The 26254-nt window shown below is 34.1% G+C and overlaps 1 protein-coding gene, 1 long non-coding RNA gene and 1 pseudogene across 4 annotated transcripts; all 3 read left to right on the forward strand.

The window, feature by feature from the left end:
• The first annotated feature begins 1680 nt into the window (after positions 1-1680).
• Positions 1681-4813, forward strand: LOC115983946 (succinate-semialdehyde dehydrogenase, mitochondrial-like). Of its 3 annotated transcripts, none has more exons than XR_004090311.1 (3): positions 1681-1969; positions 2110-2222; positions 4757-4813. XR_004090311.1 is itself a non-coding variant. In XM_031106810.1 (3 exons), exons 1-3 carry the CDS (start codon positions 1771-1773, stop codon positions 4785-4787), a joined length of 249 nt encoding a protein of 82 aa, XP_030962670.1. In that variant the 5' UTR covers positions 1681-1770; the 3' UTR covers positions 4788-4813. The 3 variants fall into 3 exon arrangements, 2 of the variants coding, with proteins under 2 accessions (XP_030962670.1, XP_030962669.1); XM_031106810.1 differs by having other exon boundaries at positions 1681-1875; XM_031106809.1 differs by lacking the exon at positions 4757-4813 and adding an exon at positions 3847-4018 and having other exon boundaries at positions 1681-1875.
• Positions 4814-5217: 404 nt separating this feature from the next.
• LOC115987246 lies at positions 5218-5707 on the forward strand. The gene is made up of 3 exons (XR_004091026.1): positions 5218-5262; positions 5419-5506; positions 5660-5707. It is a non-coding gene; the product is annotated as an uncharacterized LOC115987246 (long non-coding RNA).
• Positions 5708-16709: 11002 nt separating this feature from the next.
• LOC115987244 lies at positions 16710-18972 on the forward strand (annotated as a pseudogene).
• The last annotated feature ends 7282 nt before the right edge of the window (positions 18973-26254 follow it).

Here is a 26254-nt window from a genome sequence, read left to right on the forward strand (position 1 = left end):
TGAATTTCTTGGTTCTGCAACCCATTATACGGAAGTAGCACGAGAAGAATTCTTGTTGATAAAATGTTGCTCATTTGAAAGGAAAGATTTGGAGAAACATTTTGACAGAATGTCAAGGAGATACTGCTCTTTTAATGGTATGGATGATGTTAATGCCAAGCATTCCTTTCTCAACTCCCTTCTAGAACCATTAGGGGACGAAACACTCCGCATGATGAATCTCCAAAAAATAACTTTATAGCAAGCTTCCTTGGGAGAAATTTATTAGCATGTGCTCATTGCTCTAGAAAAACTCTGCAATCAGAGAAAATTTCTTTCAGAGATTGACAAGATTCATAGCAAACTCAAAGACAATTGTAAAAGAAAAGATCTGCAGATTAAGTTCTATGAAATGAATTGTGCTTTATTATTATTGTTAAGTAGACTCACTTAAAGCAAAATAGATTACCAAAAGATATTAAAACACCAAAATAACAATTTGTTACCTTAATTGGATAATCTATATATATATATATATATATATATATATTAATAGGTAAAGCTTAGACAAAATCCAATTAGATTCTATAATTGAAGTCCAATTTTGCACCATATGTCCTAAATTATTTATTTTGAGAGATAGTTATTTCTTAATTTTGGAGTAAAATGTGGGACCATATCATAAATACCTATCCAAGTGAGTTATTACGTTCAAAAACCAAAGAGTCTATAATTAATGAACATAAAAAAATAAAAAATGGACTATTTATATTTTCTACCTAATAACATTCTTACAAGACTTTTTAAAGAGCTTAAAAAAAATATAAAAATGACTATCAATAATATTTAAATTATATATGTAAAAATTACACTATGCATCTTAATGTATCTCTATATATTCATCTCTATATATTAAAATGATTCAGAAAGTTAGTTATGGTTTCAAAAAATATCAAAAATATCTCTAATCTAATTAGATAAACTTTATTCTTAAAAATTAAAAAGGGTTAAATTTGTAATTCAACAAAATTAAAGAAAAAATATCAGATAATTTTTTTTTAAAAGTTAGTACACTATCTATTTAAATATATCTCATACACGTTAGATACATTTTTTTTCTTCTAAAAACTAAACCCAACAGTTTACTCATTTTCAAATTCTAAATTTTAGTTTCTTAAAATTTCCTTCACGTGTAATCTCACTAATAATAGATAAATTCAAATTAAAAATTATATTAAATTCAAAATAAAAAAAGAGTCTCATGAACGTGCAATGAGACTCTTTTTTTTAAGTTTTTATTTTATTTTATTTTATAGGAACATGAGGGTAATTTTGGTTGTATACATGGGGCAGTAAGAAGTTTTATAGAACATGGAGTAATTTTATAAAATGGAAAGGTTTTTTTTTTTATAATTTTTTTTATCAATTTATGATTTTAACCTTATTTTTAAATATATAAATAACGACAAATTAATTAAATATTTTTGAAAAAAAGAGACAATAACTAACTTTTTGAATCTTCTTAATATATAAAGATTATCAAGGAAGTTATCTTCAAATGAAAATACAATTATCACCATTAATGAATCATGAGATAGACTAAAAACAGTGAACACAGAGTTTTGTAAGTACCAAGTACCTGTCCATATCTACAAAAATAGTCAAATAGATTCAAATACGCGTCGGAACAACCTCAATATTAGCAAACCAAAACTCACACTCACACACACACACTTGCCGGCTCTTCAGCGGGAGACAGAGAGACACACAAAGAGCGAGAGATACATAGATATGAGCACGTTGATGAGTGCAACGCACACATTCACCAAGCTTTTATCGCCTTCTTCGCATTCCTTTTCTCTTCGACCCTCTACTTCTCTCCTCACTGGCCACCAGGCAAGAACTTACCATACATAAATACCATATCTCTCTCTCTCTCTCTCTCTCTAAATCTGTGATTTGATCGTTAACTTCTATTTGATTTTTCAGAGTATGTGGTAAAAATATTATCTGGGTTTGTTTGTTTACTTAGTAATTTGTTTGTATTTTGAATCAAACTAAGTATTATAGTGTTTTGGATAACATTAACACTAAAATTAATAAAGGGTATTATTATTATTGTATTGGCAGATGAGTACGGAGGCTGAGAATGTTATTGCTCGGCTCAACAATTCGGGTTTGTTACGAAGCCAAGGCCTCATTGCTGGGAAATGGGTTGATCCCATGACAGAAAAACTATCAAGGTCTCTATTTAATTTTTTTTCCTGTCTATTTCTTATTGAATGCATGTAACAATAACAGAACTTTGGGTCTGTTATGGATTCTTAACAAATAACACTAATTATTGATATACACAACTTGTGAAAATACAATTTCAGTTATAACAGTTATAATTGTGAAATGGTGAAACCAATTTCACAATTTTAACTGAAATCATGTTTCAATTTCAGCTGTGTGTAGTTATCACCACTCAACAAATAATTTTGAGGTTCGTTATGGATCCTTAACAAACTAGTTAGGTCCCTCACATGTATTTTTTTTATTTTTTAAAGTAGTGGATGCCCCAAAGTGTATATGTAGTAGATTCATTCATAATAAAGTGACTAATTTTACATTGATCTACATATGACACTAAGTACAAACACAAACAAAGTTTTTTTAAGCATAATAAACCAACGAAAATAAGCTATACCAAATGATTACCAACCATGCTCTAGATTGGCATCAGTTTTTTCTATAAAAAACAAGAAAGATGCATCGGTTGCTTTTTTCATTTTATTCCAAGATGAAAAAGATAAATGATTTTGGATATGATAGAATGACGAAAAATAATATAGGTGTCCTCATTAATTTGTTAAGTATCCAAATTTGAATTACGAAAAAGAATACAGGGGTCTCCATTGAAAAAAGACAATGATTTTTTATATGATATACTGACATCGCTTGCTCTTTTCATTTTAAGGAGGTGATTGTATCATATCCAACATCATTATAATTGACACACACACACACGCATATTTTACTACTTATGTTGTTTTAGGCCCTGTCAATCACCTCCTTAACCTTAATCGAATGCATAATAACCATTTTTTAAAATAAAAAAGTTTGGTAAGTTATACATGCATCTAGTGGGCCTTGAACAACCTCACCCTCCATCTTACTTTCCTGTGCTCATTGGCACATAAGAAACTGATATGGACACTTATTGTTGGGCCAAGGAAGCTTCTTGCTTTGCTTTAGTCTTAGGTTTCCAAAGATGAATGGATACTTGAAGAGGTTTGGATACCCTCATTTGTCAAAAAAGAAAACAGAAGATGAATACTTTCATATCTAGGTGCCCAAATGGTTTAGAGTATTTTCATCTTAAAAGAGAATGTTCAACTTTGTATTGTTTTGTATTTTTCAAGGTATGGCTGTACTTTTACATAGCTTTTTATTTATTTATTTTTATCTATATAGTAAAATAACAACAAATAACAATACAATAATCAAGCTTTAGTCCCAAAGTTTTTGGCCAGTTATGGATCCTTAAGAAACCAGTCAAGGTTGGCCATGTGTATGTTTTCTTAGAAGGGGGGCTCCAACATGTATCTGTAGTGGATCCATTCATTTTATAGGAATAATTTTTACTCTAGCTGTCAACCTACCATAACCCTCCTCTTTTTCCAAGCTTGGGATTGCTATGAACAGATTATAACACTAAGTACAGAGACATGCAATATTATTTATTATTTATATTTTTTTAACAGGGTAAAACAATGAAATAAGCTATACTAAATGAACGCCAACCATGATATAGATTGGCATTGCTTGCACTTTTTATTATATTCCAAATGAATTTTTATTTTATCTAATATGCCTTAAAAGCTGGGAAGCACGGACGTGGCCCCAGAGGAGTTGCACCGGTGTCCGATGCAACGCGACACGGTGACACGCGGCGCCAGAGGAGTCGCACCGGTCCCCTCTCTCACAGACGCACTCAAGCTCACCTTGTTCTGGTTTCCTAAAGAACAATCCCACCTCATCGCAGAATTGTAGATCAAGCTTCTTCTTCTCTGTTTCTCTTTACTCTTTTGTTCTTCGTTTTTGAGTCTTCTGACTTTCATCTGCTGCTCTTAGTTTCTCTGCTTTGTTTCTCTTTTATCTTTCTTTTTAGTTTTGTGAGCTTAGTCAGTAGTCAGTGATAAAGCATTGGAAAGTAGCAAAGAGAGTTTGAACTTTGAAACTCTCCAACTTTTTTATTAAGTCTGACCCTTCCCCAAACGTAAATGTACTATCTTTCTTTCTTTTCTTTTTTTTAACTTGTGGCTTTGTTTTATTTATTTTTTCATTATCTAGGTACATACTATATTACTGTTTTAAACTTTTAATATTCTAAAAAGTGATAGTTGTTATTAACTTATTATTATAATTATAATTTAGGTAGGTGTTTAGGTGTAATATTGATATTCTAGTTGAAACATAGACTTATAATTTTAATATTTTCAATAAATTATATAAGAAATATATGTATATAAATAAAATAAAATAAAAAACCATTAATACTGATTTTTTATTTGGTATATGTTTATATAATGTAAAAAAGTATGTTTAACAATATATTAAAAATATAAATATAAATATTTTTAACCATTTTTTAATAACCGCAACACACCACACCCGCACTCTACTTTTTCAAAAATTGCCGAGTCCCGCATCTGCACCCAAATCTGAAAACACACCCGTGCTTCATAGCTTAAAAGTGCCGTTTTTTTTTTTCTATTCTATGTCATGGCAGGTTTGCAATCCAGCAACTGGTGAAGTTATAGTAGACGTCCCATGCATGGGTCGGAAGGAGACAAATGATGCAATATCTTCAGCATATGAGTCATTTTATTGTATGAACTTTTAGATTGAACCACACTGATTATGTTATATTCTGGGCTTTGGCATAACTTGTTAGACAAAACCATTGGTGCTTCTATGCTTGACATATACTACATCTTTTTAAAATTTAATGTTATTCAAGCCTTTAAGTTTAACCAATACATCAATAATTGTTCTAACTATATTACTTTCAGTAATGATTATTTAAGGAAATAATTGTTCTAACTAATAATACTTTTAATGTTATTCAAACCTTATACTTAACTGGACTGAGGTTGTGCTTCATATTTTTGACCATATTGGGACGTAAAATACACTTTTGAATTTTTTTTTAACTAATGTAATGTATATACAATCTATCTGTGTAGCTTAGAGCAAACTGACAGCTACCGAAAGGAGCAAATATCTAAGGAAATAGTATGTTCGCTATCTTTTGAATCTAGTAAACCCGTTGGTTTTATTGAAAGATACACAATATATTAATCTCACATAAATAGATCCTCCAAAATGCTGGCTGGGAAACTTTATACTTTTGCAAATTTTAATATTAGACTTTTCTACATGAATTTCAAGGTATGATCTACTACTTGCCCATAAAGAAGATCTTGGACAGCTTATAACCTTAGAGCAAGGAAAACCTCTGAAAGAATCCCTGGGTGAGGTATCTCCTATTCTCCTTCTAACTTTGCTTTAAGATATCTGAGCATTGGTCTTGGACACTATATCTTCCTGTTTTCATCATCAACTATATTATTTTGTCTGCAGAAGTCATCAATTGTTTTGCAACATATTATGTAATGGACTTAGTTAACAGGTTAGCTATGGGGCTGGTTTTATTGAGTTCACGCGCATGGAATAATGTGTTATTCCACTCTCCTAGATGAAGTCACATTTCTATCTCCACCACTAATACTCCCTCCCTTATCCACCACCACTCTCTCAGAAGATGAAGTCCCATTTCTCTCTCCACCACAATTTCTCCCTCCTTTATCCACAATCACTCTCTTAGATAAACTCACCTTTCTCCCTCTAACATCAAAGTTCCCTCCCTGCTCGACATCCACTCTCTTAGATGAACTCAATTTTCTCCCTCTCTTGTTCACTTCCACACTCTCAAAAGAAAACCCACTTCTCACTCTACCACCAAAACATTCCTCACTCACTTGCTCACTTAACAAGCTCAAAACTGCTTCTGCATCATCGAAACAATCTGAATTTTCACTCTCCTCTGAAACCATACAAGTATATCTCTCATTTCTTCTTCTTCTTCTTCTACGCCTATTACTCACACTAGTTTCCTAGAGAGAGCAAGAAACCTCATAACAACCCCGGTCCAAATGCTGGACTGGAAGCCTGTTATAGTAGCGGTTTCCACTTCCCAAGATCAGCCTTCTAGAAGCTGAGCATTGAAGCAGGGTGGACTGCCTCAACCCATATAAAAATGTAGGGCTTGTGGGCACCCTATGACTGTTAGTCGAAAATGTACAGCCAGAACAACAAGCACAAGCACAACAAGCTGATGATGATGATGATATTTGAAATGGGGTTCTATCAAATCATTCATTGAAGAAGTAGGAGTAGTCATTAAAGGAAAAGGAAAGATGGCCTTTGGTTCTAAGTGAACGTATATAGGTGTTGTGCATATCTATATAGCTAATATTATCTATAATAAAAGGAACAGGGAGAGAGAGGGCAGCTTACCTTGATGTGAGAAGTGGGTTATGGAGGGTTTGGAAGGTTGATGGAGCTGAACTTGAGAGTGAAACCATGTGGGTCTCTGTCTCTACTGTTGTAGATCAGATTTCTTAACTCAACTCAACTCACAGATTATGTTGTCGAATGTCGAAGAAAATGAAATTATTCAAGTCCAATTGAATTGAGGGATAGCTGATAGCTCGCTACAAGTCGAGCGGCTCATGAGAATCGGTTGGGTTGGGTTGATTCGCTCGGTGCCTAAACTCGGCTTTTCCATGTGAGTTGGCAAACACTATTTTTTGAAAGAATAATGATACAATCATTTAGCTATTTTACATTATTTTTATAAACTATTGATGCAATAAATTCTTACGGTTTTTTATTTAGACCTGCTATCAACATCATATTTTTACTTACTAATAACCACCTACCACATCAGCCATTTGTAAAATAATTTGTAACTTTAGTATTTCTCATTTTGAACATACTAATAATAATTTGCTACCTCAATATTTTGTGAAATTTTCTATAAAATTTTTAGTGGCTCTAAACTCCTTGTTTATTTTAGTAACTTCGATCTTGCTTTTTTATTCCCTCAAAACTCGTCTTACATCATTCCTATTTAAATTTGGGATAAATCTAGATTCACAATTTGCAAAAGTATAAAGTTTCCCAGCCAGCATTGCTTTTGATAGGGTCCATGATAAAACTTAGTTCACAGGTTACTATTTCAAAATGAAAATTACATGATAAAACTTAGTCTAAGAACCGTTAATCTAAGATTAAAAGTTAAGTTATGAAGTGGGAGTATTAAGAACCCACCTTGCCTAATGTAATTGGTCTTCTAGAGTATGATGGACACCATCATGTCATAATATTCATTCATCCAACAGATCAAAAAAAAAAAAAAATTTTAAATTTATATAAAAAAAAACTAGCATTGAGGTTTTTGAAAAAATGATTTTGAACATAAGAACAACATATGAATATTAAAATCTAGCATGCTTTGATCCTAAACCACCCCAAATAATCAAAGAAAGTCTTTTTAAAAAATAAAAAAATAAATAATGGCAATAACAAGATCAAAAAATCAAATGGATGAGAAAAACCACCTACATGCAGTCAGGCACAAGGCTTGATGATAAATTGAGGTTTGGTATGTTTTCGGGGGCGTTGGAGAGTAGAGAATTAAGTGATAGAGATTCGATCGTGTACTGAATAAAAGGATTACCAACTACCTTATGACCTTTATCGAAAACTTTCTCTAGATCCCCTAGAATTGTGTGTTTAGAACTGTAAACACCTTTTATTTATAAAGGGATGAAGGCATGGGTTGATGAGTTTGAGTGAAAATTAGACACCCAAAGCTTGAATCCTCTAAAAACCATATCAAAAGATGATAAATATGAGTTGAAAATAGGGGGGAATTCATAAAATGATTGGAGAATTTGAGGTTAAAAAATGGCTTGCCAATTACTTTAATAAATAATTAATCAATTTTCTACAGTTTCATTAAGTACACTCGGATTTACATTATGCATCTTTTGTTTGATAAATGTCCCGACAATGTCACCTGAAAGCAACATTGCACATAATGCATCATTGTATTTATACAGATAATCGTGCTCATATGACATATCATTCATGCTAGCTTATATAAATATTGGATATTAATGCCATGCGTCATTGTGCAACATTATTCCATGCGTGTGAATGTGAGATCACCATATGTTAGCTATGGGGCTGGTTTTATTGAGTTCACACGCATGAAACTAGTAATCGACTTAGTTTCCCATTGGCATTGGTTTTGTTGAGAAAATGGTAGCAATTATGTGCGTGAGAATGTGTTACTGTTTGTTATTATTATTTGCATTCCTCTTCTTATATACTATGAGTTAAGAAAGAGGTTGGACAAGGCAAGAGTTATGAGGTAAAGTGGTTTGACTTTTGAAGCTGGTCGATTGTAGTTGGGAGAGGTTTGTTTTTATAATCGTAGTTGGGAGAGTTTTGACAACTGAGTACCAAACCAAAAGGGACGGAGATTCCAATGTTTGTGTTCATGGTGGATGTTCTACATCTCATGGTACCACAAGTTCCTCACACATGGTTATGGACCTTATGGTTAGAAATTGAATCAATGTTCTAAATGGGTCTTTGACAACTCCGATACTAATTCGTCTCATACAAATTAAATCTATGTTCTAAGATAGATAAAGTGCTTGATCATTAGACTCTCACTCTAACGTCTTAATCCATTAGTAAGTATGACTCACCCAACCAAGTTGGCCTATATAAATAAGATTAACTTGACTCTTGTAAAATATAAGTTACATGATTAGGATATAATGCGGGTGTAAACACTCTTGTGTTAGTGTAACTAATAAAAAGCTTAAGAATGAAATCTCTTCTCCTTTACTTTTCTCTCAAGCTCTTGGAATCTCTTTGGCATGCTTTTTAGGGTGTAGATTTTATGTGCCTTGCTTTAGAAGCAACCACCAACATTAGCGACAAGCCAACTTCTCTTTAGGTCATGACGGCATAGTTTACAATGTATAACAGGTGAGCAATGCATGGAAAAATTGGGAAAACTGGGTCCATGGCCTTAAAAGAGAAGTTTTTATCTATGGCTGGCAAAGAGGTACTTATAAAGGCAGTTGTCCAAGCAATACCAACGCATACAATGAGTTGTTTTCTTCTTCCAAAGTCTCTTTGTGATGAACTAAATAGTATGGTGAGAAAATTTTGGTGGGGGTAGAAACATAATGAGCGGAAAATGGTGTGGATGAAATGGAACAAGTTGCGTAGACCAAAGGCTAAGGGTGGCATGGGTTTTAGGGATCTAAAAGCTTTTAATCTTGCTCTCCTAGCAAAGCAAGGATGGAGATTGCAACATGAATCAAACTCTCTCTTCTATCGTGTTTTCAAGAGTAAGTATTTCCCTGATAATTCTTTTGTGGATGCCTGCAAGGGTAGAAATCCATCCTATGTCTGGCATAGCATTCTTGCAGCCCAACCTATTATTCGGCAAGGGATGCATTGGCAAATTGGAAATGGTAAGAAGTTTTGTATTTGGAAGGATAAGTGGACTCCATCCCCATCTACATATAGGGTTGTGTCACTTAGAATTCTGCTACCTTAAGATGCAATAGTAGATACTCTTATTGACTCTGATCACGGGTTATGGAGGGTTGATCTTGTAAGGGAATTATTCTTAAATTTTGAAGCTGAAAATATCCTAAGTATTCCTTTGAGTACTCGTATGCCTCCAAATAAATTAGTTTGGGCTGCCACACCTAATGGTACTTTTATAGTTAAAAGTGCTTATTGGATTGCTATGGAAATGAAAGAGGAAGAGCAAGAAGGAACTTCTGGTAATGCTAGCCAAAGCAGGCTTTGGAAAACTATTTGGTTGGCTGAGGTGCCGAACAAAGTTAAAAACTTTGTTTGGCGGGCTTGTCAAAATATTCTACCCAAAAAATCCAACCTTTTCCATCGGCATGTGCTCAATTCAGATGCTTGTGACCAGTGTGACCAGAGTAGTGAGACGACAAGTCATGTGCTGCTATTTTGTGACTTTTTAAGGTCTGTGTGGGAATCTTGTAATCTGTTGGTGGATTGTCATTGTAATTTTGCTGATGTGGTTTGGAGGTTGGGTTGTGATGTGGGATCATTGGCTATTTCTCTTGCTTAGTTCATGGCAATTGCATGGAATATATGGAGGAATAGAAATGGTATTCGACATGGCAAAGAGCCAAAGAAAAAGGAAAATTTGATCCTCGAAGCGTCCAGGTTTATCTCTGAGTTTCAAGTTGTTCAAGACCCTCCAATACCTTCTATTTGTCGTTCCCAAACTAGTTGGTTACCTCCTGAGCCGAGTGTCTACAAAGCTAATGTGGATGGAGTTCTTTTTAAAAATCTTTCTAGTGTTGGAATGGGTGTTCTTATTCGTGATTATAAGGGTCAGGTTGTGGCAGCTTTAAGCCAACGTTTTTTTGCTCCTTTGGGTCCTCTTGAGGTTGAAGCCAAGGCAATGGAAGCATCTGTGATTTTTGCAAGAGATGTTGGTATTTAGAATATTATATTTGAGGGAGATTGTTTGCAAGTCTACAACCGTTTACTTGGAACCTCCAAAGCCCCTCCTGCTATTGCTAATGTTCTTAATGGCATTTTGTTCCACCTTCAATCTTTTTGTTCTTTTGATTTTTCACATATTTGGAGGGAAGGAAACAAGCCTGCCCCTATTTTAGCTCAACATGCTCAATTTGTTAGTGATTTTGTGGCATGGGTTGAGGAAACCTCCATTTTCTTAAAAACTGTTATTGCCTCTGATGTACTAGACTATTTATGATTGCTATTAATATTATGTTGCTTTTTTCACATTAAAAAAATAATAAAAAAAAATTCCTTAGTAATAAAGCAGTAGACTCAAAGGCCGGAGCTACCACACATAGCTAGCAAAAGAGTCGCCCCCCTAACTCTAAGATCTGGTTCCATCCCTAGCATCAACTTGGCTATATGTCTGAGCTTAAACTGGGTCCGATTTCTATACAAAAAGAAAACAACCAAACCCACTTTGTCGGCTTCAAAAACCTCGCTAGCATTTATCATTAACCCATCTGAAAATTTCATACCCACAAGAAAACCCAACACTCTAAGCCAAACTGAAAACCCAGTCACCATTATCAAAGTATCAAACCACCTAAACCCACACCCATCACACACCATCGTTGATCCTTCGAAAAAAAAAAAAAAAAAAGGTTGTCCATCATAACTTCTTGGTCCACAAATCATACAACAGCAACCATAATTAACAAGTGGCTGCACTCTGTGATAGAACAATGCCACAAAGGCAAGCATCCATCACAGGCCCAGTCGGTGCTACCATTCATCCGATCTGTTTCTCCAACTACCATTACACCTCACTTCTCCCACTTTCTTCCTTAAAATTAATAAATAAATAATAAATTAAAATTTTAAATTAAAAAAATACAAAATGGTGTTGTTTTGCCGTAGATAATAGTGTCAATTAACAGTTTGTTAACAAATGACTTAATTGAGAAAAAAATGAAATTTAGAGGACTGAAATGACAAAACACAAACTTAAGGGACTGAAATGAAAAATAGTGAAACTTAGAGGGTGAGTTTTGCATTTTTGCCTATATTAATTGGTTTATCAATTTTATGGGGATTGACCAAGTTTAAATTAAAGATCATAAAATTCTCTTCAAATTGACTATCCTTGAACAAAAGTCATGCCTAAATTAGGGGAGTTTTTGTGAAAAATATGAAAATTGTCTCTTTGAGTCTTTCATGAGGCCAAAATGGCCCATTAGCATTAATTTTTGAAATATTTAGCAACAGAGCACTGTTTCGGAAATAATTAGGGAAGTACCACTTTTTCCGAAAACGCCGCTATAGAGCCCGAAAACGTCACTATAGGGCTTAAAAAACGCCACTATAGGGCCCCTTAACCTGTTATGGGAGTTAGAAAAAAATTTTGCAGGAAAACGCCGCTATAGGGCCCAAAAACGTCACTATAGGGCTTAAAAACGCCACTATAGGGCCCCTTGAACCTGTTATGGGACTTATAAAAAATTTTTGCAGGAAAACGCCGCTATAGGGCCCAAAAACGTCACTATAGGGCTTAAAAACGCCACTATAGGGCCCCTTGAACCTGTTATGGGACTTATAAAAAAATTTTGCAGGAAAACGCCGCTATAGGGCCCGAAAAAGTGGTATTTCCCTAATTATTTCCGAAACAGTGCTCTGTTGCTAAATATTTCAAAAATTAATGCTAATGGGCCATTTTGGCCCTTTCATAAAATTGTCTCTTTTTACAAGCCCAGGTCTGAACACAAGTTATATACCTCAAGAGTCAAAACCATACACCTTGACCAAACTCTCCTAACCCAGTCCAAAAATTATTTGAAACCCATCAGATCTTAAGCCTTGGGCTGGAACTAACATGTCCAACCCAAATAAATTTGAACCCAACTCTCAGCCTCAAGCCCAATCTGAATATACACGCAGCTTTCCTTGATCCAATGTATTACAAACTACAAAAACAAACCTCGATTGAAATGCAAAGCCTAAGCTGAAAATCAAAACAAAATAAATGTTCACTATAGCCCAACCCTATTAGGCTACACTCATAACCCAAACAGGTCCAGCCCAAAAACAATACAACCTGTCCACCATGGCCCCCAGACTTTCAAAAAATTACACTTTGGCCCCAAACTTTCATGAAATTGAACTCTGAACTCGAATATTTCCAAAAATTACACTTTGGCCCTCAAACTTCCACCACATTACAAAATGACCCCAAAGCTTCCACAAAATTAGAAGTGGTAATTCGTGTTCACATGTCGGGTTCGAGTTGTGTCGATTAATGAGTATTCGATTATATGGATCAACACTAATCCGACATGTTTATTAAATGCGTTTGCCATGTTGACCCATTTATTAGATTTTATCAAAGCGAAAAAAAATACAATTTTTTTATTTTTTTATACAAGATAGAATTCTACTCTAGCATAATCTAAGTGTATATGTGTGTGAATCTTCCTCCTGGAGACTTGAACCCCGACCCTTTCCCCCCACATCCCACAAGCATTTATACTTGTGAAGTGATCATCACAAGTAACCAAATTGATCTAAATTATGAAAAACCAAAAAAATAATTTTTTTAATATAAAATTCATAACTAACGAGTAAATGCATCACAAATAATCATTTAAAATTAAAACATATCTCAATATAAAATATAATCAATCACAATATGTTAAAAAAATAAACCACAATAACTAATGAGTTTATATACTTAAGGTCTAAAGGGCATATTGATAAAACGTCATTTAATTAAACGGATCAGACAGGTCAAACAGATTCCATAGGTTGGACACTAACCTGACTCACTTATTAAACGGGTCAGTCATGTCAACCCGAATATAACACAAACTTATTAAGTCTCAACCCATAACTTACTAATTTCATGTCGTGTCGTGTTGTGTTCACAGGTCATGTCAAATTTTGCCACCCTACACAAAATTACACTTTGGCCCCCAAAAGTTTCACAAAATTACACTTTGACCTCAATCTACTTTGGCCCACATCTTCCATAAATTACATTTTGACACCAAACGTTTATAAATTGCATTTTAGCTCACCAAAATCCCTTTTCAATTTCATTGAATAAATGAAGAGTCTTATTTGTTTATAAATTCACATGTTGATAGATCAAAATCGCATGATATTCTCTTTGAAATTCACATGTTTATCCATGGCCCATTGATAAGCTAACAAATCCCCCCTCCCCTACACTAACCCTTTTGGTTTATTGTGTTTCATGTATGAAAATGATACTAGGAGAATAAATTTACTTAAGGTAATTGTTTCTACACTCTCTTTTTATTTTTACGTTGTAAAGATATTCACATGCTAGATATATAGTAAATAAATAATCACATGCTAGCTCTCTCTCTCTCCATATATATATATATATATATTATTTTCTTGCAAGGTAGTAAACGTTTTTCACAAGTTATTTATATATTTTCCCATGTTTTGCTTGTATATATTTCATTGTAACTAATATTCACATGATACTTTATAAGTAAAAAAAAAAAAAAAAATATTCACATCATATGTATACGAATTGTTTGTACAAAACATTTTCAAAATCAAAATCAAAATGCCAATGTTCAATTTGTCTTTCTAAAATATGAACATTGAGATTAAATTAAAATGAGGTACTATATTTTGGATAGACGGTGTGAGGGGCCTAACACATGTCACACCCATAACTGAACTTTTGAGTTCAAAATATTTTCTTCAAAACGTTGGTTTACCTTAATTAATTTAAAGACCTCTGAATTAGTTTTCAGTTAATTAGTTAACTAAAACAAGTTAGACAAATAGGTGACCAATACACCTAATACAAAACCAATGGTTGGTGAACTCCTTAAAAATAAAAATAAGAAAAGACACTCAGGTTCACACACCTACCCTAGAAACACATGCCTACATAAACACTTTGCCAAGCACCCAATGTAGAAACCCAAAAAAAAAAAAAACGAAGAAGAAGAATTGAAAAGGACCAAGCATCCACAGCTTGGCATGCCTCTTCTATTTTTCCCTTGAGTCTTTTTACAAGCATCCACATTATTATTATAATTTTGATGGTGAGACAAATAAATCAAATAAAGTATTTGAGCATATGAAGAAAATCTCATTTAGGTCCAAAATAAAATTTACACACACAACATTCAAATTGATTAAGAAAGAAATTGCATTTAGGAAAAAAAATTGAAAAAAATGGACATAAAAAAAAATTAATTAATTAATTATCCTCATTATATGATAATTAATATAATCACGCTAAGACTCTTGTAACTAAATTAGTTGACATCTCTAGAGTTCAAATTTCACTCTCAAAAAATAAAAAATAAAAAATCTCACTCAACTATCTAATTATCAAAAAAAATAAAATAATTAACATAATCACTAAATTATAATTAATATACTGTAGCAAGAAAAGCGCTTAATCACATATATATTAATATAAGGCCTTTTTTCTTTTTCTTTTTTCTTTTTCAAAGTTATGGACTGATATAATTCATCCAAAGTCAAAATACGGGGCCAAAAAAAAAAGAAAAAAAAATCTATCCTTCTTTTGAAAACAAAATCTATCATAATTGTGATAATAGTCTATATATATATATATATATATATATATAGAGTTTTTGTTTTTTTGAGAATGAATCTATATATATATATATATATATATAGTTAAAGCCAAAATTTAGAGAAAAGTCCAATTAGATTCTAAACTAGAGTTCAATTTTACGCCACTTGTCTCTCTAGTTTTTAAATTTTTGTACCAAGAAAATTATTAGGTGCAAAAATTGAAAAATATAAATCCAATTTGATTTTAAATTGGATTTCAATTAAAGTTCAATTATGCATCATATGTCCTATCTAATTTGTAATTTTTAGGATAAGTGAATTATTTGGTGTAAAAACCGAATAGTCAAAATCTATTTAGATTTAAAATTATATATATATATATATATATATATAAAATGAAAAACTATTACATATATTAAAAAATTCATAACTTAGAAAATGTGTCAATTGTAACTCTAATATTAATTATAATTTGAACTCATATATGTTTATATTTGTGATTGTTTTTAAATATACCCGTGCATATACACATGGATACAAGAATAATTAATTAAAAAACGCCCTTTTTCTCCTCTTTTTTCCATCTTTATATGCTTCATTTTTAGCATTCCAAATAAAGATCATAAACAAGCATGAGTGAATTAGCAAAAATATATCATAAATACGCATTAGTAAATTAGAGCAGCCTAAATATTGGAGAAATTATAAGGTCCTCATGGTGGACAAGTGATGTGGTCCACCGGTCCAGTAAAAGACTCCCACCTTTTTTAAATTGTTGAGTTAGTATTCAGTTTTTATTTAAAACTCCATAATTTTAAACAGGTGGAAGTCTTTTATTGGAATGGTAGACCACAACACTTGTCCACCATGAGGACCTCATAATTTCTCTAAATATATCCACACTTCTTGCTATTTCATTTTTGTTTAATGTATGCATTATATGAGCGTAATGCCGCCCTTTATTAAAATTGATATTTTTACCCTAAGTAATGCTACAGCTACAAACTATTTTATAATATTTTTATAAATTATTAACATGGCCAACTTCTTACTGATTTTCATCTAGGCTCATTATTAACATCACTTTTTCATTTACCAATAACCACCCACAATATCAGCAGTTTGTAAAAAAAATTTGTAAAAAAGTTTGCATCTCTAGCATTACTCTTTTACTTGGTTAACTGCTAACAATCATTTGTGTCTAAGAGAAAATCAAGGGATTTGGATTTACTGCTTAACCGTTAATGGTCATTTTTGTGTCAAGGATTTGATTTTAGGGAATGATTTTAGGGAATGAGAGCATGACAAATAAGGCAAAGTGAATTAAATCCCTTAAGTTTTTTAGCATAATTCAATCGTAAAATTAGTTAACATTAGTTGAATAGCTCAATGGTGGTGAGCTCATGTATTGAAGTATAACTAGCTTCAAACCAAATGGGGTATTCATCATTCCATACAACAAACTGGCAATAGCAAGGAAATAATTGAAGAACAATAAGATGGGAAAGAATTTTAGCATTGTAACAGTTTCCTTGCTATTGCTGTTGACGTCCACCAATGCTGGGCAGGTCTTTGATGTTAAATCATATGGAGCACAGACTAATGGCGATATCACTCAGGTAAAAATATGTGTAGTGCAATTAACCATACTTAATTAACATCAAAAGTGTGTTCAACTTAATTCTTAAAGCCTTTTAACATCATATAAGAGAACTTAGGTTCAAACACTATTTACACTAAAACCCAATTGGTTTCCTGACCAGATTGATAAAACATTAACATGAAAAATAATTGTAATATGCTGATTTTGATTTCTCATAATGTGTTTAGGCTTTGACACAAGCTTGGAAAGCTGCGTGTGCAGTAGCAGGAAGTAAAGTTGTGATTTCAACAGGGACTTACAAACTAGGTTTAGTGACTTTGTTAGGTCCATGCAAAGGTGCTATTGAGTTTAACCTTCAGGGAACTCTACAAGCCCCATCAGACATTGAATCCTTCAAAGGGAAAGATGGTTAGGTCGTTTTTGAAAGGATTGACAGTCTTACTATGTCAGGCGGTGGAGTTTTTGATGGCCAAGGACAAATGGCATGGCAAAAAAATAATTGTGCGAAAAAGTACAATTGCGACATACTTCCTATTGTAAGATTTAAATCTCAAAATAATTAGCATTTACATTTCCATAATTTTCTACTTAGATATATATAGTCACTACAACTTTACAAGCTTTATCCATTACTAAAAAGCAATTCAAGCATTTATATGTTAGAGAATGCTAAAGATAATATAAATTATTTGGCATAAATTTTATATAGTGATGTGTCACACCTCACAAAGGAAGTAATTCAACATTTATATGTGAGAAAGCCTATGGAGTATGGACACAACATTTTGTGCACAACACTAATGCGACTATGAGTGATAGAGAAAAAATTATGGTTAAATCTGAAAGTGATAGTTCGCCAATCTCAATTGCACATGTCATCAAGTTGTGACAAAGTCTATGTGGTTTAAGATAAGAATTATTTATATAAGATGATATTGTTGAAGTGGTACCAACCACGTTCATTAACACATTAGGTTGTAAGTTGTTATGTGATAATATTTCTTATAATTTTTTCATTTTTCCTATTTATTTTGTTGATTCAATGATGCTAAAAAATTTATTACCAAACCAATTTGTACTTTTTTTTGAATTGTTAGCATTTTACTAAATATGACATTTTTTTAGGTGAATATTTAAATGAAACTTGAGCATTCATATTTTGTGTTTAATTTATCTAACTTGTAATCATGAACAGAATATAAGGTTCAACTTCATCACTAATTCAATAGTCCAAGACATTACATCGAAGGACAGCAAATTTTTCCATATCAACCTTTTGGAATGCAAGAACTTGCAATTCCAACATGTTACCATAACTGCACCTGGAGATAGCCCCAACACTGATGGAATCCACATAGGACGGTCATCTCAGATCAACATTACCGATGCCAATATTGGAACAGGTGATGATTGCATCTCCATTGGTGATGGAACCCAAGATATTACTATTAAGCAAGTAACTTGTGGACCTGGTCATGGCATTAGCATTGGAAGTCTTGGAAGGTACGAAAACGAACAACCTGTTTCAGGAATCAGAGTTATTGGTGCCACTCTTAGCAATACAGAAAATGGTGTTAGAATCAAAACATGGCCTGCTTCCCCTTCTGGGACTGCTTCTGATATACATTTCGAGAATGTTATCATGGACAATGTTGGCAATCCTGTCCTCATTGATCAAAACTACTGCCCAAACAATCAATGCTCAAATGAGGTTATTATAAATATCACAAATATATACACACATTTTGATGTTAGAAGTTAAAAAAAGGATAAACAAATTACATATTCTAATATCAAATTTTTGGATGGATTTTTTGTTTGTTTGTTTTGTTTTCAGTCTCCCTCTAATGTTAAGATCAACAATGTTAGCTTCAAGAACATTACAGGAACTTCTTCAACATTGGAAGCTGTGAAGCTTGTTTGCAGTAAGAGTGTACCGTGCCAACAAGTGGTGGTTGCTTACATTGATCTCGCATACAAGGGAAGTGGATCTGCTACTTCCACTTGTGTTAACGTCCGACCTGCGGTTTCAGGCAAGCAAAACCCTTCTGCTTGTACCAAAAAAATTTAACTAATGCGGAATGAAGAAATACTATCTACAGACAGGTTATAGAAATTCTATTCTAAATAGAATCTCATTTACTTGTGTCTAGCATGTTCCCTTGAAAAAAACAAAAAATGGGGAATGTTGCTTAGTTATTTTTTGAATTGTTTAGGTTCAGTCTTTTGCTAAAAGCTTCTATGATTTGTAGTGTTGTAATAGATAGTATTTATTATGTTATGTTATAGATATTATTTATTTTGAATTGGGGAATTTTGGAGAATGTTGTATATATATATTATAAAGAAAAAGTAAAATAAATTAGAGTAAAGAAACATAAACATTTTGAGATATTAAAAATTAGTTTAGTAGCAAGCATCACTAAGATCTGTTGGGGATATTACACAAAGTAATAATGGAAGAACATGGTTAACACAAAATACAAACAAAAAATAGATAACTTGGAGGCATTATATCATTTTCCTAAGACAATATCCCCCCCCCCCCCGGGCACTTTTGTTGCTAAAGGGTTATTGCAAAGTTGTCTTTAGGATACAACCAAGATGTTGGGTTTTACAGATAGCAATTCTGGAGAATGACCATTGGATTTCTTATGTTTCTCTCAAACTTACTATTTTGTGGAATTAATTATTTTTTCAAGTGAACATAAGCCTCTATTTATACCCATAGGGTTATATTTCATCAAAAGGCACGTATGGAGAGTTAAAACGTTTCATAAAACCGTTAATAAGGCTTGAAACCTCTTCAATCTTTTTGAACAATCACCAGAAAATCCCATTTCACGAAGAGTGTACCACTACTACACTACACATGTGTAGTAGTGGTACACTCTTGCCTTCAGCCAAGGCTTATAAGGAATGAGTGGGGCGCATCTTTCTTCAATGTGGGAGCAAGTCTCAAAAACTGCTCACGTCGCTTGCAAAAAACAAAGCCGTGCGGGTCCTTCAGCCCCAAAGCGGACAAACTGACTGCGGATCAATCTTCCCCCACAAATGTAGTGATGGGAAACCATTTATTTTTTAATTAGTTGAAGACTCAAAGTTACCGTTCATTATCAAGTGATTGTTTAACAAAACTCTTTTTCTTTTCATTTTTTACTACATTTACAAAATGACAATTTTTTAAAGGAAAAGATCTCACATATTTATGCTACCTCAACCTTAACCAAGTAATTATTAAAATAAAAAAAAAAAATCCTTAACCAAGACACCAATAACTGTCTCACCCTTTTTTTATTGAAAATTAGTGCATGATGTTGATTAACCATTATCTTAGTTGTTTTATTAATGTAATATTGGACATGGATTTGAACTTTTAACTATAGTTTTTGTATTATTATTATTTTTTTTGAATCTTTTATATATAGCATTATGAAGTTATTAGGTATAGAATTATGTGAAAATAATAAATAGGTTTAAAAAAAAAATTATAATGTGGATAGAATAAAGAATTGGTCTAACCTCAATTAGACCTTGAAATTATCAAGATTTGCCAATTAACTTACAGAACTCTTAATTATAAATATCTATCATTGATTTTAAAAAAAAGAAAATAAAAAATACAGAAAGAAAATAATACTAATAATGCATTGTTGTCAACCTCTAGTATTAATATTCCAACTTTTTAAAATTCTTGAATAAAGAACTTTGGCCCCCCCTAAGTTTGAATCCTGGTTCTGTCCCTGCTCATTTAGTTGCAGCAAAAATGGGTGATTTAAAATAGCTCGCCAATTGTGAATCTCTTCACATGATCCCTTACAAAGCAGCAATTCAAAAAATGTTGTGCTATTTTTGGAATTTAATTTGTAATGTTTGGTAATTCAGAAGAAATCTGAGACATGAGGTTGCAATGTAATGAGAAACCCCTTGATGTCTTTTCAGTGAACATCATCTAGTGAACAAATATTTGGGAGTTCCTCTTATATACCATCCTTAACCGTTTTAGGAGAAAGGAACCATGTTAAAAAAGTTGTTTCTTACATAGTTGGCAAATTAGTTGAGTAAAAAAATTATCTATGATTGTTGTCAAAGTGATTCTAATTTCTGAGAATGAAACAAGGAGGAGAGAGGCCTCTCTTTATTAATTATAAATATTTATGTATTTGAAGCATTATAATACTTAGGTGGAAAAGGGATATGAGGGAAATAAAAGAAGAGATTAAATGCCAAAAGATAGCTACTTGGATTAGGCATTTTATTTTATTTTAATGGTAATTAATCCCTAAAACTATACCATGCATTTAATCAATATTGGGTTGTGTGATAAGAAATTAGCTTCCATGGATTTAGGTAACTATAGAAAAACCAGCAATTGCTTATAGGTAGGAATGGCAATGGGCCGGGTTCAAGCTGGGTTTTTTCATACTTGGACCCGACTTGCTGGCCCGAACCTTGCCCGATTATTAAATGAATTTTTTTTCGAAGCCTAGATCCGCTCACAGAGCCTCGCGAGCCCCTTTTAGCCCAACCAAATTTGGGCCCATGCAGGGGCCCAAATTGTGGCCCAACCAAAAAAGAACAAAAAAAGAATTGAAGCCCAACAAGACTTGAAGAGAGGTTGAATGCCACGAGACCTGAAGAAGAACTCAACGGCATTGCTGTGTCCGCCATTGTTATTGTTGGTAGTGGGAATGTACTTAAGGCAACAGCAAATCCAGTGAAGCTAAGACTATGGTGTCTCATGGGATCAAACACACTGCGAGACGGCTTCATCAGATGATGTTTGATGGTAGGGATTATGAACGAGTTGACGATGATGCCTTGGATGAGAACAAAAGACCTAATGTGAATGTTGTCAATTGGCACGACAAAGACTACTTTGTGGTTACTATCTAGAGTAAAGATAGGCCAAAGCTTCTCTTTGATACTGTTTGCACATTGACAGACATGCAATATGTGGTTTTTCATGCTAGTGTTAATGCTGAGGGTCCAGAAGCTTATCAGGTATGCCATTTATTGCTGGTGGTGCATAATGGGGTTAGCTTTTAATTGGCTGGCTTTGTGTTGTTTGTACTAGCATTTTTGCTAACTTTCTATGGATGAATTTGTAGGAATAGTAAATTAGACACATAGAGGCAGCTGCAAGAAGTTTCTTTGACTCAGATTGTGAATTGTGAGATTGAGAGTGAGTGAGAGTGGGAGAGAAGAGAGGTGGCTGTGAGATGAAATTGAGTCCGAGTGAGATGAGAGGGGGAGGCGGCTGTGAGTGAGTATGAGCTGAAATTTTAGTTTTAGGGTCAATATATATATATATATATATATATATTTATATATACACACACATATAGGGATATTTTAGTAATTTAGGATATAAGTATATAACTAGGTCGGGTCTGAGTCCGGGTTCGGGCCGGGTTTTAATAAAACCCGAACTCGGCTCGGACTCGTTTCGGGGTTTTTTTTTAAAAAACCCAAACCCGACCTTATTCTTTACTGAGTTAGGTAAAACCCGACCCATTAGGTCGAGCCAGGCTAGGTACCCGTGGGTCGAGCAAAAATTGCCATCCCTACTTATAGGAATGGCAATGGGTCGAGTTTGGGGCGGGTTTCTTTATGCCCAAATTTGACCCGCAACCTGACTCTGAAACTCGAACCCATCCCATTTAATAAACGGGTTTTTTTTCTAACCCCAAACCCACCCGGTCAAGCTCCACGGGCCCCGCCACCTAAGGCCTAATCCATGGCCCAATAAAAAAAATATTTGTTTGAATCTTTAAACCGTGTAGAATAGAAACCATCACAAGAACCATGCAAAACAAAGTAAAAAGCACAAATATTCTGCTCAATAATACAGATCAAATCAAAGTCTAAGCCTACCTCTATTTCAACCCCTCCAAAACTCCAAAAACAAAACCATGAAAAACCCCCCAACATATCAAAGTTTAAGACCATTAATACAGATAAGATCTTTCATAAAAAAAAATTAAAAAAAAAAAATACAGATCAGATTAGAGTTTGAGCCTACCTCTATTTCAACTCCTCCAAAACTCCAAAATAGAACCACGAAAAACCAACAAAAATCCCTCATTTTTCCAATGAAGGCGAGGTGAGAGAGGTAAGGAGGAAGGAGTGGTGTCTACGGTGAGGTGGAGGAGTGAGCAGCATCTATGGCAAGATGGAGGAGTAAGCGGCGTGGTGAGGGAGGAGCTAGCAATCTCTACGGTGAGGTGGATGAACCACCTCGCCACTTGGTGAGGGAGGCAGGGACCGACGAGACCGGTGAGGTGGAGGAAGGACCGGTGGTAGTAAGTGAGAGAAAGAGAGTGAGGGAGAGGGAGGAGTGTCTAAGAGTGAAAAAGAGAGAGGCAGTTGAGAGGTGAGAAATTAGGGTTAAGGAAATGTTTTTAGAAGTGATAGAGAAGTATTTATACCTAGGTTTTTAATTTTTTTTAATAATATTATATATACAACTCGGGTTTGGGCCGGGTATGCATAATACCTAAACCCAACCCGAACCCGCTACAGGTTAAGTTTATAAAACTCGAATCTGCCCCATTTGCTTCGTGGGTTGGGTAAAACCCGACCCATTAGGGTTGGACTGGGTTGGAGTTTTTTTGCCATCCCTAATTGCTTACAATTCAGTAATTGAACTAGCAAGTTACAAGTAGCTTTTATAATGGGATGTAATTCAAAACTTTGCCGAAACGATGTTTAAAATTTAGTAACATGTAAAAACTTGGCCAACTTGAATAAAATGATTAAAAAAAAATAGAAAGAAAAAATATCTAGAAATACTTGGAAGTGTTAGATGGTGCACTTATGCTCATGTAATTAAACTTGGGGCCATATATAAAAATGAACGCTCCTTTAAAGTAAACTAATCAACAAGGGTAAGATTTCAGTTTTCTGTCATGTGTTTGTTAGAAAATTGGAAGGATGAGAAATAAATATAAATGTACTTTTTATTTAGTTAAGAAGAAAGAGATTGTAACTTGTATTAATTTATGGGCAAGACTTAGGTACAATACTTAGGTGTTGTTTCTTAGGTTCTCCTATTAAGATTTTGTCATGTGAATTTTTTCTCATGGAATAGAAGTGTATAATTTTGATAAGTAGCCATATGGCTTAATCTTAAGTGAGGAACCTAAGGAATAGCACTTAAGGTATTGTTCCTAAGTTTTGTCCTTAATTTATTGATACTCTTATGTCTTATCTCTTAAGAAATATTTTCCTATAATATATCAATTAAAAATATTTATTTTCGTAGCCAAGTAAAATGAGAGGAAATATATTTTTTGGACGAGGCCTCTGTCTAGTGAACTTTGAATGGAATCTTAGAGGTTTATTGGTATAGATAAATGATGTTTCTTCACACTTTAATGATGTTCTTATTGTCAATCATGACTAAATTTTTTTAATGAAAATTCAAGGTTTTCTTCTTAAAAAAAAAACACCTCCGTTGATATTCTTTGTAATTTGTACTGTTAAGTAACTTTTCATAACAATATTGGGACCCACTAAGTACCACATAATATTTTGGAATTGATTGTAGCATGAAGTGGAAATTTGCAATTGGTAAAAAATTTTCCATTTCTACCGTTGCTAAGCATGAAAATTCAAAACAAAAATTTAGGAAAATAAACCGATAAAAGGATTGTGTACTCATTTGCCTAAGCTTAAAAATGAAAATAAAATGGAACTACAACAACAACAATAACAATAATAATAATAATAATTGTAGGGGTAAGGGCCCAAGATCATATATTGGGCTTTGGGTTTTATTCGGCACATTGACAAGTCCGAGGAGGAGCAAATAGTTGTTAAGGGATTCTTAGTTAAAGTCTCATAAGCAGGAAATGAATGGAAGATGATCTGAGGAGGAATCCTTCCTCGGATACGACGAATGTAGCCCAAGTGTGTATTCTAGCAATTAGAGTGACCCTCCAAAAGGCTCTAGTGATAGGAATGTGTCTCATGAAAATACGAGAAAGAAGGAAACTCAAAAATATCTAAGGAAAAACTGCTAATACCGCATTAAATGTATCGCAGCTACTTTTCTGGCCTCATTTATGTGGAGAAAACCTCTGAACAGTGCTGCTTTGGCTACCACAACTCACAGAAGGCTGAAAGGGGTGTCTGATGGGACGGGCACTCAAGTAGGGACTCAGATGATCAACAAGTGTAGGATCAAGATGACTCAAAAGAAGCTATATAATGTGAGAGACCCTCCATGAGAAGGGGATCGGAAAATAGAGAGAGAAAAAGATTATAGCAATCTAAATCATTCAGATATCCAAGAGTAATCATTATATACAGGTCTGACCTCCTCAGACTAAAAGTCAATTGATATCAGCGTCCTTTATTTGTGTTTGATCGTCATGCAATTCAATACTAGCCGTTGTTCAACTCATTAGGACCTAATTCTTTGACCCATTCTCTACAAATTCATTGTATTGGGCACATTGGGCCAAGATTCCATACATTTTGGACTTGGACTGCAAATTGGGACCTTACAATTGGCACCGTCTGTGGGAAGAACTTGTACATCAGTGAGTGCAACGGTTAAACATGGAGGGATCAGGTCCACACTAAACGAAGCCTGCAGGTTCTCAACGGCAGGACAACTTTCTTAATCTTGAACGGGAAAGAGATCGGGACAGGTATCAAGAGGGTAGTGTGTGCACTACCCATACAAGCAGAAGCCATTCTAGGGCGGGAAGTCACGTGTCCCAAAGGCAAGACGGTAATAAAGCCTTCCAGTAGGAGATCGACGACTTAAAAAAGAAACTACGTCGTGCGCAATGGAAGCAGTCCCCTTCCAGTTTAGATACGTCCTCTAATGATGAAGGGGACGACAATTATAGGCAAAGGTCAAGAATCCCAATGAGTGAGACCTTTTCTTATGAGGAAGAGCACCACCATAAACGCAGACATAAAAGTCTATCTCGTAAAGGCCTAGTAAACGACGCCATGAGCAAGGCGTTAGATCGGGTCTCTAAGTCACCCTTCACATGTAAGATAGAAGGGGCTAAGCTCCCTCAGCGATTCTATCAACCTACATTCACCATGTACAATGGTCGAACGAACCTTGTAGAGCATGTAAGCCAATTTAACTAGAGGATGGTCGTCCATTCCAAAGACGAGGCTTTGATGTGCAAAGTATTTCTGTCTAGCTTGGGACCAGTGGCAATGAGATGGTTTGATGGCTTGAGGCCAAATTCCGTAGGTTCCTTTAAGCAGCTAACCCAGGCCTTTGGCTCTCACTTCATCACGTGTAGCAGGGTTCCTCGGCCCTTGAATTCTCTACTGTCTTTGTCCATGCGAGAAAAGGAGACCCTGAAAGCATACTCGGACAGATACTAGGACATGTACAACAAGATAGAGGGTAACTTTGATGACGTTGCCATCAATACCTTTAAGAGTGGT

This window comes from Quercus lobata, chromosome 4 (assembly GCF_001633185.2).
Source record: "Quercus lobata isolate SW786 chromosome 4, ValleyOak3.0 Primary Assembly, whole genome shotgun sequence".
In the NCBI taxonomy this organism is placed as follows: Eukaryota; Viridiplantae; Streptophyta; class Magnoliopsida; order Fagales; family Fagaceae; genus Quercus; species Quercus lobata.